This window comes from Heteronotia binoei, chromosome 12 (genome assembly GCF_032191835.1).
Source record: "Heteronotia binoei isolate CCM8104 ecotype False Entrance Well chromosome 12, APGP_CSIRO_Hbin_v1, whole genome shotgun sequence".
In the NCBI taxonomy this organism is placed as follows: domain Eukaryota; kingdom Metazoa; phylum Chordata; class Lepidosauria; order Squamata; family Gekkonidae; genus Heteronotia; species Heteronotia binoei.
In genome coordinates this window covers 29,816,655-29,831,268 of record NC_083234.1, presented here as the reverse complement: position 1 = coordinate 29,831,268, position 14,614 = coordinate 29,816,655, and the positions used below count along the sequence as shown (strand labels likewise).

At 44.6% G+C, this 14,614-nt stretch overlaps 1 protein-coding gene across 1 annotated transcript; it reads right to left on the bottom strand.

Annotated features, from left to right (window-relative positions):
• Positions 1-6,911: 6,911 nt before the first annotated feature.
• Positions 6,912-13,634, bottom strand: LOC132579925 (caspase-3-like). Its single transcript, XM_060250470.1, has 4 exons — positions 13,406-13,634; positions 10,819-10,991; positions 7,714-7,843; positions 6,912-7,319 (listed from the first exon to the last, which is right to left on the bottom strand). The coding sequence occupies exons 1-4, from the start codon at positions 13,599-13,601 to the stop codon at positions 7,075-7,077; spliced, it is 744 nt and encodes a 247-aa protein (XP_060106453.1). The 5' UTR covers positions 13,602-13,634; the 3' UTR covers positions 6,912-7,074.
• Positions 13,635-14,614: the final 980 nt, after the last annotated feature.

Below are 14,614 nucleotides of genomic sequence, written 5' to 3'. Positions count from 1 at the left end.
ATGGGGTTTAAATTGGCTCACAAAAAAATCATTTAAAAATTATCAGCCGAAAAGACTTATAGCACGTTTAGGTCAATACCATTATACAAACAATATCTGCCACTAACTAAACAATTAAAACCACTGTACCTTCCTCTCTAATGGCTACCAAGGAAGGTAAAGCACCTAATCTATTGGGAGATTGTTCTATAAAGTTGGAGCTGTTGCCAAGAAAGCCTGCAAATGAGCTGAAACTGTTCAAATTGACCTGGGAAATGGAACAATAAGATGTTGGCATGAGGAGCATAATTGGTCCATGTGTTCATATAGAGATACAGTAAAGTATCTGGGTCAAAGTGGGTGGTAAGAACCAGCACCTTAAATTGAGCCAAGAAATGCACTGATAACCAATGAAGGCTTCTCAGAGTTGGTGCAGCAAGTTGGTTCCAGTCAAAAGGCAAGCAGAGGTATTTTTTACTAGTTGTAGTTTTCATGTTGTCTTCAAGGGCAGCCCTGTGTAGGTGTTCATTATAGTAGTCAAGTCTTGAAGTTACAGTATGCTCAGCCTGGAAAGGAAGGTGGTTTCTGTGCCACACAGTTAATGGCACTTTTGCCATAATACCAACTTGTTTCTCCATGAACAGGGTATGACTCAACATATAACCCCTGAAATTTATGTCAGTAAAAAGCTCACCCCACTCCCAGCTGTCAAAACAATCCCTAAGAGAGCACTGGCTTTACTGACCAGCATCACCTCCAACTAGAGAGCCAGTATGGTGTAGTTAAGAGCACGGATTCTAATCTCGGAGGAGTGGGTTTGGTTCGCCACTCCTCCCCGTGCAGCTGCTGATGTGACCTTAAATCACTCACAAGTTCTCTCAGAGTTGTTCTCTCAAGAGCAATTCTCAAAAGAGCTCTCTTAGCCCCACCTGCCTCACAGGGTATTTGTTGTGAGGAGGGGAAGGGAAAGGAGATTGTAAACTGCTTTGAAACTCTGAGTGAGGGGCAGGGTATAAATCCAATCTCCTCTTCTTCTTTGGATTCAAGTTGAACTTAAAGAGAGCTCATTGAATGGGTATGAATGTCTCTTCCATGTGGGGATCACAGCAATGCCCTGTGGGAAGCACATCCAAGAAGGGCTTGTATGGCCTTGCTGAACCATGCTGTGACCTTGTTGTGGAAGTAAAATAGCATCAAATAGACTTTTTTTCTGGAAAAAGAGGTGCTGGAACTCTCAAGAGGGAAATGAAGGAGAAACACATAGATGCCCCTCATGAACTTTTAAACATTTTTAAAGAGTTTTATTACCACAGAGATTTTCTGGAACTCCACCCCACCACATTCCCCAGGGAAAAAGTCCTGGCATTATGTAAAATGTGTGTGCCAATAGCACGGACATTAGGTGTATTCTCTTATTCCCTGCAGAAGTACATAATGCTGTTTGCTTATGTTTCTGCAGATAAGAGTTCCAGTTACTGAACTTTGTTGGTTTGAGAGAAGCATTGAGCCGATGGGTGGGACCTTTGCTTGGTTTTCCCCCCTCTTTTGTTAGTGGATAAAAGAGCGTGTGTGCAAGATAAACAATAGGCTTATAGGTATAAGTTCTCTGATAACATTTGAGCCTTTTGACATTGCTGTGTAGTCACGGGAATAGTCAGGAGACTGGCTGACTGGAATTTATCAGTCTAACTGGAGCTTGATGACATCACAGGGCTGGCTCCTGCTTTGGAGGGGAATGCCCTCCTGCCATAACTCTTGGGGACCTTCCTGCTGTGATGCATGCTGTTCATAGTGAGCATGCCCTGCTCCTAGCTCTAGTGGAGTAACAGTCTTCCATTAATATTTTATGGTTTTTATCCTGTCCTTTCTCCAGAGCTCACGATAGTACACATGCTTCTCTTGCTCCCTCGTTTATCCTCACAACTTCCCTGTATGGTAGGTTAGAGCTGAGGTCACTAGTCAGTTTCATGACAAGCAGGGAATTTGTACCTGGGTCTCTCTAACGCAACCACTTACCATACAGACTCTGAGAGATTTTATCCTGTTCTGAGAGAATGTATCCTATTCATAGGCGACTGCCATCAGACAGTTGTAGTCTGCCAGTTTGGTGTAGTGGTTAAGTGTGTGGACTCTTATCTGGGAGAACCGGGTTTGATTCCCCACTCCTCCTCTTGCAGCTGCTGGAATGGCCTTGGGTCAGCCATAGCTCTGGCAGAGGTTGTCCTTGAAAGGGCAGCTGCTATGAGAGCCCTCTCAGTCCTTCCCACCTCACAGGGTGTCTGTTGTGGGGAAGAAGATATGGGAGATTGTAAGCCGCTCTGAGTCTCTGATTCAGAGAGAAGGGCGGGGTATAAATCTACAATTCTTCTAAAATACATGAATTCTGGGAAGTTTGGGAATTTAGGTTGATTCTTTGTTTTTGGGAAGCAGCTGCACAGTGGGGGGGGGGATATGGATTGAGGCTGTGTCGTTTGGGAATGGGATTTTACATTTGCCTCTGCGGCACTGTTTTGCCAGCTGACAATGCCCATGGCTGTGATAAACCCTAATAAGAGGGGGAAACAGGCCCTTGGTGTGCAGTCTTTCTCCTCCCTCCCTTCTCTAGCTGGGCAGAGAATTTTCAGTTGGTGAAATGGCATAATGGGGAAAGATGCTTTTTCCCCACCCACATACACAGTAGTTCATGGCTAAATGGTAGTGAGGCTTTTATTTAGGGTTGCTAATCTCCAGGGGGTGGCTGAAGATCTGGTATTACAACAGGTCTCCAGGTTAGAGATCAGTTCCTCTGGAGAAAATGACTGCTGTGGAAGGTGGACTCTATGGCATTGCACCCCACTGAGGTCTCTACCCTAACACCACCCGCCTCGGGCTCCACCCCCAGAATTTCCATGTATTTCTCAAGCCTGAGCTGGCAACCCTACTTCTACTCTAGGTCCTAAAGGAGCCCTGGTTCTCACTCCATGTGAACCCAGATTGGAAACAGGGACAATCCGCTGTTCTCATTAATCCTTACACCCGTCCTGTAACCTAATGCAGTATTTTTATCACAGAATTAGAGATGGGAAAATAAGGCTAGCTGTGAGATATGAGGCTGAGGCTACTGGGCTAAATAAAAAGGGTTTCTTTCCTCTGTCCAGAAACATCTTCTGTTCCGAAACTTCCCTTCTCCAGGGCTGCTTTAAGACCCCCAGAGGGTGGAACAGTATATGCCTGTGTTGTGTATGTCTCTTCACCCTATAGCAGCTTACAGAGGCCCAGGTGTGCATTTAGACTTCAAGAAACAGCACAGAGGGGAATACCTCCCTTCCCTGTTACCACAGCCCTGTCCGTATTGTTCCATTCACATTGCTTTTTTTTCCAGAGTAATTACGTCTAACCCAGTATCACAGGACCCTCGGGCTTTATGTAACGCCAGATCTCATAACAAGTCCTTTTCTTTAAAACCAAACAGCTTTCATATAAGGGGTCTCTTTTCTTCTAGTTTATGTCCAACATCCGCTTTCCTTCCCTGGTCACTTGCTTCCTGTTACACAATTAAGAGGGAGGAAAACCCCAGCCCCCTTTCCCTTTTAAACCTTTTGCCAAATCTTTTAAATGTGAGGCACACACGGCCAGCAGCTTGCAGGCTGATCTGATTAAGCGAAACTCAGACAGGCTTTGCCAAGTGTACAAAGTGCAGGGCAGTAAAACCTGGATGACAGATGCGAGACCTGATACTAGCATGCCAGTGGCCGTATCACTGAGACTTTATTGGTGGGAACCAGAGGTGGAGCAGGAAATGACTGCGTCGATTGAGGCTGCTTATTTTATTCTTCTGGTAAGCAGACAAGAATACGAAGCAGAATTTATAGAACCAATTCCAGACTTCTAGAATTTCAAGTTGAATTAAAACCTTGGGTATTTTCAGCATGAGCTCAGAGAGAATCAGTGGGGCAGTGCCCGTCATTTTCAGCTGCAGACAGCTTTTTGACAGGACCGGATCTACGTGTTTTTTGAGGAGGGAGCAAAATTAAAAAATGGCACCCCCTTATGGGCCATTCTATCTTACAGTCCCATAGAGTACAATGAACTCCATACCCAAATTGGCGCCCCCCCTCCTCTGTTGGTGCCCAGGGCAAGCACCCCGCTCTGTCCCCCCTCTAGATCTGGCCCTGCTTTTTGATGACCTGTCTAAAACAGGCCTGCGATATTTATTCAGTGTATTTGGTTTGGATTGAAGGACAGGATGAAAGTGAAACCTAACTGATTACAAAATATTTAATAGACATCAAGGTGCCCCTGATGAGTTACAGAGCAGATTTTTATTTTTTGCCATCAAGTCAAGCTGATTTCTAGCAACCCCTAGTGGGGCTTGAAGGCAAAGGGACATTCAGAGGTGGCTTGCCATCCCCTGCCTCACAACCCTGGCATTCCTTGGAGAACTCCCATCCAGATACTAGCAAGGGCTGGCCCTGCTTAGCTTCAGGCTTGCCCAGGCCCTTAGCCTGTGGGGGCAATGCCCCCCTGAACTTCCAGGGGGCCCTCCAGAACACATCCTGCTTTTCCCTCTTTTTTCCCCCCATGGCTGAGCAGGCAAAGTGTCATCAGTGGCAGTCGGAGCTAGGGAGAGCTGAGCAGGACACAGTGCAGTGCAGCAGCAGACAGAGGAAGTCACATGGAATTGTCTGGGGGGCAGGGACAGATGGAGCAGCTGGCTGCAAAGCACCAGGGTGAGGTGGAAGGAAACCCCCCTGCTTGCACACAGGGTGCACTCCTTTCTCAACTCCAAAGCGTATACCTTGGTTTTCCTAATGCCCCTTGTTACTTATTTCTCTCTCTTTTTTTTGGATGGGCTTCTGACCGTATTAAACTTGACTTGACTCCAAAGTTTTAGGGTTGGCTGCCTCGGCCACTTTCAGAGCTTTTGCCTCTACCCAGGGCTTTTTTGGTAGCAGAAACTCCTTTGCATATGAGGCTACACTCCCCTGATGTAGCCAATCCTCCAAGAGCTTACAGGGCTCTTCTTAGAGGGCTTAGTGTAAGCTCCAGGAGGATTGGCTACATGGGGGGGGAGCCTAATATGCAAATGAGTTCCTTCTACGAAAAGCCCTGCCTCTACCCCAGAAAGCTTCTGAAAAGCAGCAAGCCCCACAGTGGATGGGGAGGGATGCCCCCTGACTTTTTAAAAAGCCCCCCCCCCTTTTAAAATCCTGGCTACACCCCTGGGCTGTCCCAGTCAGGGCAGTTATGAAGCAGATCTTTTAAAACAAAACTTACTACGGCTGTTTCAGGATAGCCATATTGGGCTGTAGTAGCAGAGTAGGATTCAAGTCCAGGAGCACTTTAGAGACCAACAAGATTTTGGGGATATAACCTGTCAAGGGAGCCTTGGCTCTCTAAAGCTTATACTCTGAAAATCAGGTCCATCTCTAAAGTGTTTCTGGACTCAAACACGGCTCTAAGTCTGATGAGTGCCATTTTGGAAGAAGAATTCCCTCCTGTGCTACAGAGAGAATGCCTTTTTCCAAAGATAAGGTCTCTCTGCAACATAGGTATGTTATCAGAAAAATAGACTTGTTTCTTTAGAACTCTTGTTTTCTCATGTGTAAATCTATGAGATTCCTTAAATTAACAGCCCATAAAAATCTTTTATCAATGCAGTATTAAAAGGTCTTCAGGTAGCAGCAGCCTCCATAGCCCTCTCACCCTTGTGGCATAACCAAGTTTAACCCTGCAATAGAGACTATTTTTAAAAAATATATATATATTGGCTTTTTTCCTTCAGAGCCAGTTTGGAGAAGTGGTTAAGTGTGCGGACTCTTATCTGGGAGAACTGGGTTTGATTCCCCACTCCTCCACTTGCACCTGCTGGAATAGCCTTGGGTCAGCCATAGCTCTCGTAGGAGTTGTCCTTGAAAGGGCAGCTTCTGTGAGAGTTCTCTCAGCCCCACCCACCTCACAGGGTGTCTGTTGTGGGGGAAGAAGATAAAGGAGATTGTAAGCCGCTCTGGGACTCTGATTCAGAGAGAAGGATGGGGTATAAATCTATGGTCTTCTTTGAACTCAAAACCGCAGCCTTCCGCATGACCAGGATTAGCTTAACTTTGTCCTGCTGGGAAAAAGGACCCCTAGATGTGACACCACTAGAGATGTCCATCCTTTATTAAGGTTGTCATTATTCTCCACCATTTATAGAATGCCATCAATAGTGTTTGCTGTACATACACAAAAAACAAACCATTATTCTGAAGAAGTAGCTTTATAAACACAAACCAGGGTGTGGAGGGTGTGGACAAGGGTAAGAAGGGATCAGGGTGACTAAGTAACATTCTTGAAATGTACCTGTCATGGCTCAGAAGTAGCACGATGAAGCAGCATTTTAACTGATTCAGGGATGTCCTTTAAATATAATTTGTACACACATACATAAGCACAGGAGTGCATATACCCCCCTTTTGTTTTCATTTCCAGATTTCCTAAGGCTTGCCCAAATTATAACACTTAAAAACACAGCACAATGAAATCAGAATACACAGTTAAATATGGCAATCTTCACAGTTCATTGACTGCAGTTGCCTGACTTCTGCTTTATTCCCTGTCATCAAGAGCCAGCCCACACAAAAAAAGTCTGTTTTGACACAGGCTAGGGGAGCAAAATTCCAAATTGCATTGACTGGTAGCCTTTCCATAGCAAACTTGCCTTCAGCCCCAACCTGAAAAATGGGATCCACTTTCAAATTGTTTACAGTTCTGTGACTTAATTTTTTCTCTTCTGTCGATCTGATTTGGGTTTGTTTGTTGTAGTTGGAATTCTTGGAAAGGGACTGAATTGCACGAGGCATTAGGAAGATGGGTCATTATAAAGGAGCTGAGCCTGCCCCATTCTAATTTAGGATGCTCACTTTTCCCTGCCAGGAATCCTGGCTCCCTTATCAGATGCACAGCAGCTAAACATTCAACAAATGTGTCTTCATCTGACACAGGGAGGAATAGACGGGGAAAGCTTCACTTGTCGGATTTCTTCTAGTCCATCTGCTTTGTGTCTGTCATTCCCCTTGAGTAAGGTCCTAGGAAGCAGGATCAGTGCCTCTTTTCCTGCAAGATCAGTGGGCTCAGCTACTGCTTCGAGCTTGGCCTCCTTTGTGAAGAGAAGGGGTAAACCTCTTTCACCATATTAGTGACAAAGCAGGGCATCTCTTTACCACCGCTGTGTTTTCCTTTGGCCTCGAAATTAAATGCAACTCTCCAGTTAATCCAGGTCATTAAACGTGTAAGTTCAAGTTGACGGTTCTCTCCTTCTAGTAACTCCAGTAAAGCCTTGAGGAACATGGATTCCCATCGATTGATAAAAGCTGCATAGCCTGAGAATTCGGGGGGAAGCATGAATAAGAGTGATGTCAATACCTTTTAATGTCAAAGAAGGCCCCCAAGAACCTTGGCCACCTTAGCTACCGTGTTTAGAAAGCTATGGGTGTACCCCTCCTTACTGAATGTCCCTCTACATTTTCATGGGATTAGCCAGTAAAAGTTACTCCAGAATAAATGTGTCTTAAGTCACTGTGATAGGGTCAGGCAGCAATTTTTCTCCAGGCCACCTTGACCAAGGATCCTGTTTTTTTTTTCACCATCTTCTGTGCATGGAGCAGGTGTCACTGGGGGCGTTGGGGGTGGAGGTATTTGTGAGTTTCCTGCATTGTGCAGGGGGTTGTACTAGATGACCCTGGAGGTCCCTTCCAACTCTGTGATTCTACATACCTGGACTGCAAGCAAACATTACTGCTGTATCTTCTGGAATAGAAAGATAGTGTGAGAAACAGTCTGCTTGTGGTTCACTACTGTCCGTCTGCACCCACACGCCTGGATCAATTTCTTCTCCACGGCAGGCCTAGAAACACAGCAAGTGCACCAAATACTAAATGGCATTTTACTCATTTCCAACAGTAGTCAAATTGCCAGTGTATCTGGCCTAGAAACCTAATCTGGCTCCCATACTCTCCGGAAATGCATCTGACTTCTTAATCATTTGTGGCTAACCGCGTGCTGTTACAAGGTTCACATCATAAGCAGGATGTTGTTCATATCTAGCACCTGCTGGAGCTTGTAGAATCTCTGAAATTAGGTTCAAATAATTTACTGGGCTGGATCTACCTGGCTTTTCCACTCAGTCTCATTCAAATCGTCTCGTTACTACATCTCCAGCCCACTATGGCTTTTGTGCATCCAGATTCCATGCTTCTCAGCACAGACTTTTAATTAGTGAGGCCAGCTCTGTTATTTTTCATCAGCAGAAAAGCTAGGTAGATCCACTATGTTGCTGAATAAAAAACTGACTAGAAATCCCAGCTCCATTTTATCTATTGATAAATGTCTGGCATTCAACTCAGGATGCAAGTGAGAACTCTTAAGATCATGGCCTAAAACATCTACCTCCCCTTACCTTTTGTCTTATTCAATATCCAGCCAGATAAAGAGTTCTGGAAAACCCCAAAGCCTGCACACCATTTTTTTTTTTTTGGCATATTGACACCCTAATAAAAAGTATTGCAGGCATTCCCTTCCCAATGGTTATTCATCTCTGACACCCCTGAATATAAACACATTGGCTATTGCACAGTCATTGATCAAACTGGAAATATTTTATAGTTCTATTATCACTTTCTGTATTATCCAGGACCCAAACTTCCCCATGGGCATCCTTGAAAATCTGAATATATTGACAGCTTTGGTTTTTGACTGCAACCTTTACAACTGAAATTGTAAAGGAATTACTTTGCAGGGAGGGACATAGGAGACTGCATTGGAAAGCCACCACAAGCAACCAGGACTCCATCCATCCATCCATCCTTACATTTTGGATAAAATGCAATCTTTTAAAAAAATTATCTACACATGCAGTTCTTATACAAGAAATCCATCTGGTCAGATAAAGAGTTATTTAAGTCTTTCTTGTAAGAAAAAAGCCCCATGGTGCAGAATGGTAAAGCTGTACTACTGCAGTCTGAACTCTCTGCTCACGACCTGAGTTCAATCCCGGCAGAAGCTGGTTTCAGGTAGCCAGCTCAGGTTGACTCAGCCTTCCATCCTTCCGAGGTTGGTAAAATGAGTACCCAGCTTGCTGGGGGGAAAGTGTAGATGACTGGGGAAGGCAATGGCAAGGAAAGGAAAGGAAAGGTCCCCTATGCAAGCACCAGTCGTTTCCGACTCTGGAACGTTTCACAGCAGACTTTTTACGGGGCGGTTTGCCATTGCCTCAGCGGCCCCGTGGCGCAGAGTGGTAAAGCTGCAGTACTGTGATCTGAACTCTCTGCTCATGACCTGAGTTCTATCCCAGCGAAAGCTGGTTCAGGTAGCCGGCCCAAGGTTGACTCAGCCTTCCATCCTTCTGAGGTCGGTAAAATGAGTACCCAGCTTGCTGGGGGGGAAATGTAAAAAGATTGGGGAAGGCAATGGCAAACAACCCCGTAAAAAGTCTAAAAAGTCTGCCGTGAAAACATTAAAGCAACATCCCCACAGAGTCGGAAATGACTGGTGCTTGCACAGGGGACTACCTTTACCTTTTTTTTTTTTTTGTAAGAAGACGAAGAAGACATTGGATTTATATTCTGCCCTCCACTCAGAGTCTCAGAGCGGCTCACAATCTCCTTTATCTTTTCCCCCCACAACAGACACCCTGTGAGGTGGGTGGGGCTGAGAGGGCTCTCACAGTACCTGCCCTTTCAAGAACAACCTCTGCCAGAGCTATGGTTGACCCAAGACCATTCCAGCAGGTGCAGGAGGAGGAGTGGGGAATCAAACCCAGCTCTCCCAGATAAGAGTCCACGCACTTAACCTTGACTCCAAACTGGCTCTCCTTGGTTGGCTATGTTTTTATTCTATACACATTTATGCTGCTGTCGAGAAACATGATAATAGGTTGTATTCCTCTTTAGTAAATACCTCCTTCAGATATCCCAACAATAAAATCGTTGGATCCAGAGGGATCCAATTTTTGTTGTTACACTTAGTGCCTTTTCCAAAATTAAACAGCTTTAGGGCTAGACTGAAAAAATATGAAAAGACCCATGTCAGATGCATGAGAACTCCAACATGCCAAGTACATCAATTTGTGCACCTTGAGCAGCATTAAATAGTGGAACTGTTTTTTTAAGTTCTGTTTCATATTTGCTTACACTTACATTTTCCCAGAGCTGTTACTACATTTTAATAATTGTCATTTTTGATAAAAAGAGCAATACACTGTTCACCTTAGTTTAATAGAACTATGCTAATTTATGATAGTGGATAGCAGGAGTAATTTTGTAGAAAAATAGGTGGTGGAGCTCATGCAGGGATTGTTATGCAGCTGCACCTACTATTCAATGGGCAAGGTGAGAAGGAGGAGGGGGAACCCTCAGAAAGGTTCAGGAGCTGCACTCCTGTGAACTCCTGCTGAATTCAAGGCCTGGTTGATTTATTATTTGTACTCTGCGCAGCATCTCAAATTGTGGATTTAGATGTATTAGTTTTTGGTTATCAGTTAGGATATTTCTCTGTACTTCCTGGAGATTGCACTCCAGGAAGCTATAGAGTATATATGCTATACTGATATCATGAGTTCAGGAAATTTGACAACACACAAGCAGGGAATTTCTCAGTCCAGAAAAAATGTAAAGCCTGGAGGTTTATAAGCAGGAAGTTAGTCACTTTGCTACCTTTTGGCACCTGAGTCACACCCATTAAAATTGTCACATCCATTAAAAAAACGAAATTAAACACATGGTTAGAGGAAATGCATTTTGTTGAAACTCATTTATGCATTCCCCGTCATTGCTGCTGTTAAAGTTATACATTAAGGTTACTACCTGCAGTTCTGGATGTTACCTGTATGAAGAAGATTTTGGGTTTTCCAGCCAGTTTATGGCTCCTTGGTAGAGACAACATTTCGAAAATCTGCGTTAGCTCAACTGGTTGTCCTTCGCAGTCAAATATGATCCCTTCCTCTCCATGGCTGGATAGGATGCTTACAAAATAGTCTCCGTGATCTGCATCACATTCTGCAAAGATGTAAGAAAGACAAGCACAAACGTACCAATAGTAGCTCAGTTTCCCAACCCTACTTTAAGTGTTCTCTCAAATTATGGAGCACTCTGTGCTTTTGAGATTCTGTGAAAACTACGGTTAACATAAGCACTAAAACTGTTCCTGTGCTGTATTACTTCACAGCACATATGGAAAACTAGCTGTTGGTGTGATGGGTTCTAAAGGTATCCTTCTCCAGACTAGTTATTTTTCTGTGTACAGGGAAGTTGGATTCAAACATGATTGCCCACCAACCCCACAGAAGTGGTATAGCCCAGACCCCAGTTTACTGCTGCAAAGAATACCAGGCTTAAAAGTCACCCAGGTAGAGAATAAAGAAATTTGGGACAGATGTCTTGGTGGGTGGTGTAGAAGTGTCTATAATGCCTCGCCAGTCTTTTTCTCTGAAAAGATTTCTGTGCTCTTAACAGCGATGTGGCATCTAAAACATTCTCCCATCTCCAGACATAGTGATTTTGTTTTTTGCTGAATTGATAATTGTCACAGTACTTAGAACCCCAGCCCATCTTTAGAAGAAGAAGAAGATATTGGATTTATATCCCGCCCTCCACTCCGAAGAGTCTCAGAGCGGCTCACAATCTCCTTTACCTTCCTCCCCCACAACAGACACCCTGTGAGGTGGGTGGGGCTGGAGAGGGCTCTCACAGCAGCTGCCCTTTCAAGGACAACCTCTGCCAGAGCTGTGGCTGACCCAAGGCCATTCCAGCAGGTGCAAGTGGAGGAGTGGGGAATCAAACCCGGTTCTCCCAGATAACAGTCCGCACACTTAACCACTACACCAAACTGGCTCTAGTTGGAAGATGCTGCAACACTAGATTGTGCTACTTTACACAGGTTATTAATATACATTGGAATAAACTACCCCAACTTAAGAGGGCATCTTAAAAAGTGCTAGAACATTTACGGAGGATGTCTATCAATAGCTGTTAAATATTTATTAATTTAGATAGGTATATCATGCTCCTCTCCCAAATGGGGTCCCAAAGCAGCTCACAATATCATTCACCCCTTTGCCAAGTTGTAAGGCAGCAGCTTCTGGTCATCCTGGGCTTAGGGAGGTGGCTGAATAAAGCCTGCCTGCCCCTTCCTTCCTGACTGCTGGTATTCCAAGGAGGTCTCCCACCTATGTACTTGCCAGAGTCAATCCTACTTAGCTTCCAAGATCTGATGAGATTGGGCTTGCCTGGGCTATCCAGGTCAGGGAACATAAAGAATTTCTTTTGTGTTGCAAGTTTTGAATTTACTCTCAGTGTAATTAGAGCATGCCCCAGTTCTGGAGTTATGAGAGGGAGAGGAAGGAATCCCCACCTTCTTTTTTCATCACAGCATCTCTAACTTGAACTGAATAAAACAACTAAATACAAGATTGACTCCCCACCACCATAATCAAATCTGGGAATAAGTTGCAATGCCAGACCTCCTGAAGCTCTATTTATTCACTGTGTATAGAAAAAATCTCGCTGCCTTATTTACGGGGTTGTATCCAGTGGTGGGGAGGGAAGGTGGCATGGTATAGCCCGATCTCATCAGCTCTCAGAAGCTAAGCAGGGTCAGTACTTAATTTTAATTTAATTTTTATATTTATATCCCACCCTATCCCTCAAGCTGGCTCAGGGCAGCTTACAACAATAAAACAACAGAGTTAAAATAATATCATAAAAACATTTTACGAATTAGGAGCAGCACAGTTAACAATCTTACACATATAGGTGGTAAACAGCATGGTGAAATGCTGGGGGAAATGATGACTTTCAAAGGACATCCACTGAGTTAAAAGCCTTGGATGAGAGACCTCGCAGGAAGGCTTTGCAGATGAAGCTGGGGCAAACCACCTCTGCTTCTCACTTGCCTTGAAAATCCCTTGCAGGGGCTGCCAGAAGTCAGTTGTGACTTGGCGGCACTTTGCATACACATCCAATGGTTGTTTTCGGTGGGTGGTAGAGGGAGGATAATTTCACTTCCACTTCTTGCTGCAGACTCCCACACACACACACACACACACACACACACACACACACACACACACACACACCCAGCACTATTCCTGGGCATCCCCTCAACACCAAAGACACTGTCCAGGGATGTAGCAAGTTGAAGGGGAAACTTTCTATTCCACAAGTAGTTGGCTGGATTCAGCATATAGCCCTAGTCCCCACCCCACCCCCAAAGAAAGTCACTGCTGTGGCTGTCAGTTTTTCCACAAGCACACTCTATAGGTAGGCTCATGTTGAATTCAGAGGATGGGTCAATGCAGCCTAAGCTTCCATTCTGATCATCGGTAGGGGTGGCTCTGAACCCCTCCTGCAATCCTGTATTGCCTCATTCATCTAAGCAGCACGTGACAAATCTGACAAGCCACAATACGTACCTTTCTCATAAAGTTCTTGTATTTCCTCAGCCGTCAAGTCATAACGCAACTGCACAGCATAATTGCAATTGGATAATGCTTTGTAGAGCCTGTCTGCTTCCTTCACCGCACCAGGTCTAGCTGTGAGCCTGTTTGAGCTTCTGTAGAAGTCATAATTTACAATGAGAAGAGCCCTGTTCTTATTTTGCTTTGCCATGCTGTGAAAATCCTCAGCAATCACTACGCAGAGTAGCTTGCCAGTCTTGGGTGTTAAGAGGGAATAGCTGATGTAGTCTCTGCCCAGCTGATTATGACTCTTGCTATAAAGGTGGGGCATTAAAGAAAGTGTCATACGCTGTTTGATTAGTTGTCATGTACTGCAAACACTGCCTGTTACGAGCAATAGTTATTAAAGTCACGAGTCATTTGCTAGTAAGCACCATAAAACATTTATTCTTTCCCGGAACACGGGACAGCAGCATCCTGCACATTGATCGATTCAAGGCGACACTAGTCTTGACGTAGTTAAAAGTCCCCTGCTCCAGTTTTCGTTTAACTGAAAAGCAGCCTTGGAGACTGTTCTCAACAGTAGCCCAAGATGGGAAGGGACTTGCTAAGCCAGGGGTGTCAAACATACAGTCTGGGAGTGAATCAGGCCCTTAAGCAACTGGTTGTTATCTGCTTTCTTTTCCCTATATCTTGCTTCCTTCTGCATAGGTTTGCTTTGCAAGGCTTGCTCAATTGCACAGGAGCTACAGAGCAAAACCTCTGTTTTCTCCACTGGCTGAGACTCCTCCCTTGTGGAGTTTTTCTGGGCACTCTCAATCACACAGCGCAGCTACTGAGCCAAGCCTCTCTTTCTTATATTGGCTGAGGCTCCTCCCTCAGTCCCCTGGGGAAGGAAGGAAAGAGCCACAGCTTCCTTTGCCCAGTACCCTGGATCACATGGGAGAAATACAAAGGAAGCACCTTTAAGACCAATGAGTGCTAACGTTTTAAGCATGTTATGTTTTTAAAAATATATAATTGTTTTTGTCTGTGTCCTTTGTAAAGTTTTTATCTTTGCTACCTAATCTTAAATAGACACATACATGGTCTGGCCAGACATGGCCCGACCCAACAAGGTCTCATTTATGTCAGATCCGGCTCTCATAACAAATGAGTTCAACACCCCTGTCCTAAACCCTTTCTGTGTCTCCTGGAAAATTGTGATTTTTAATATCCCATTTT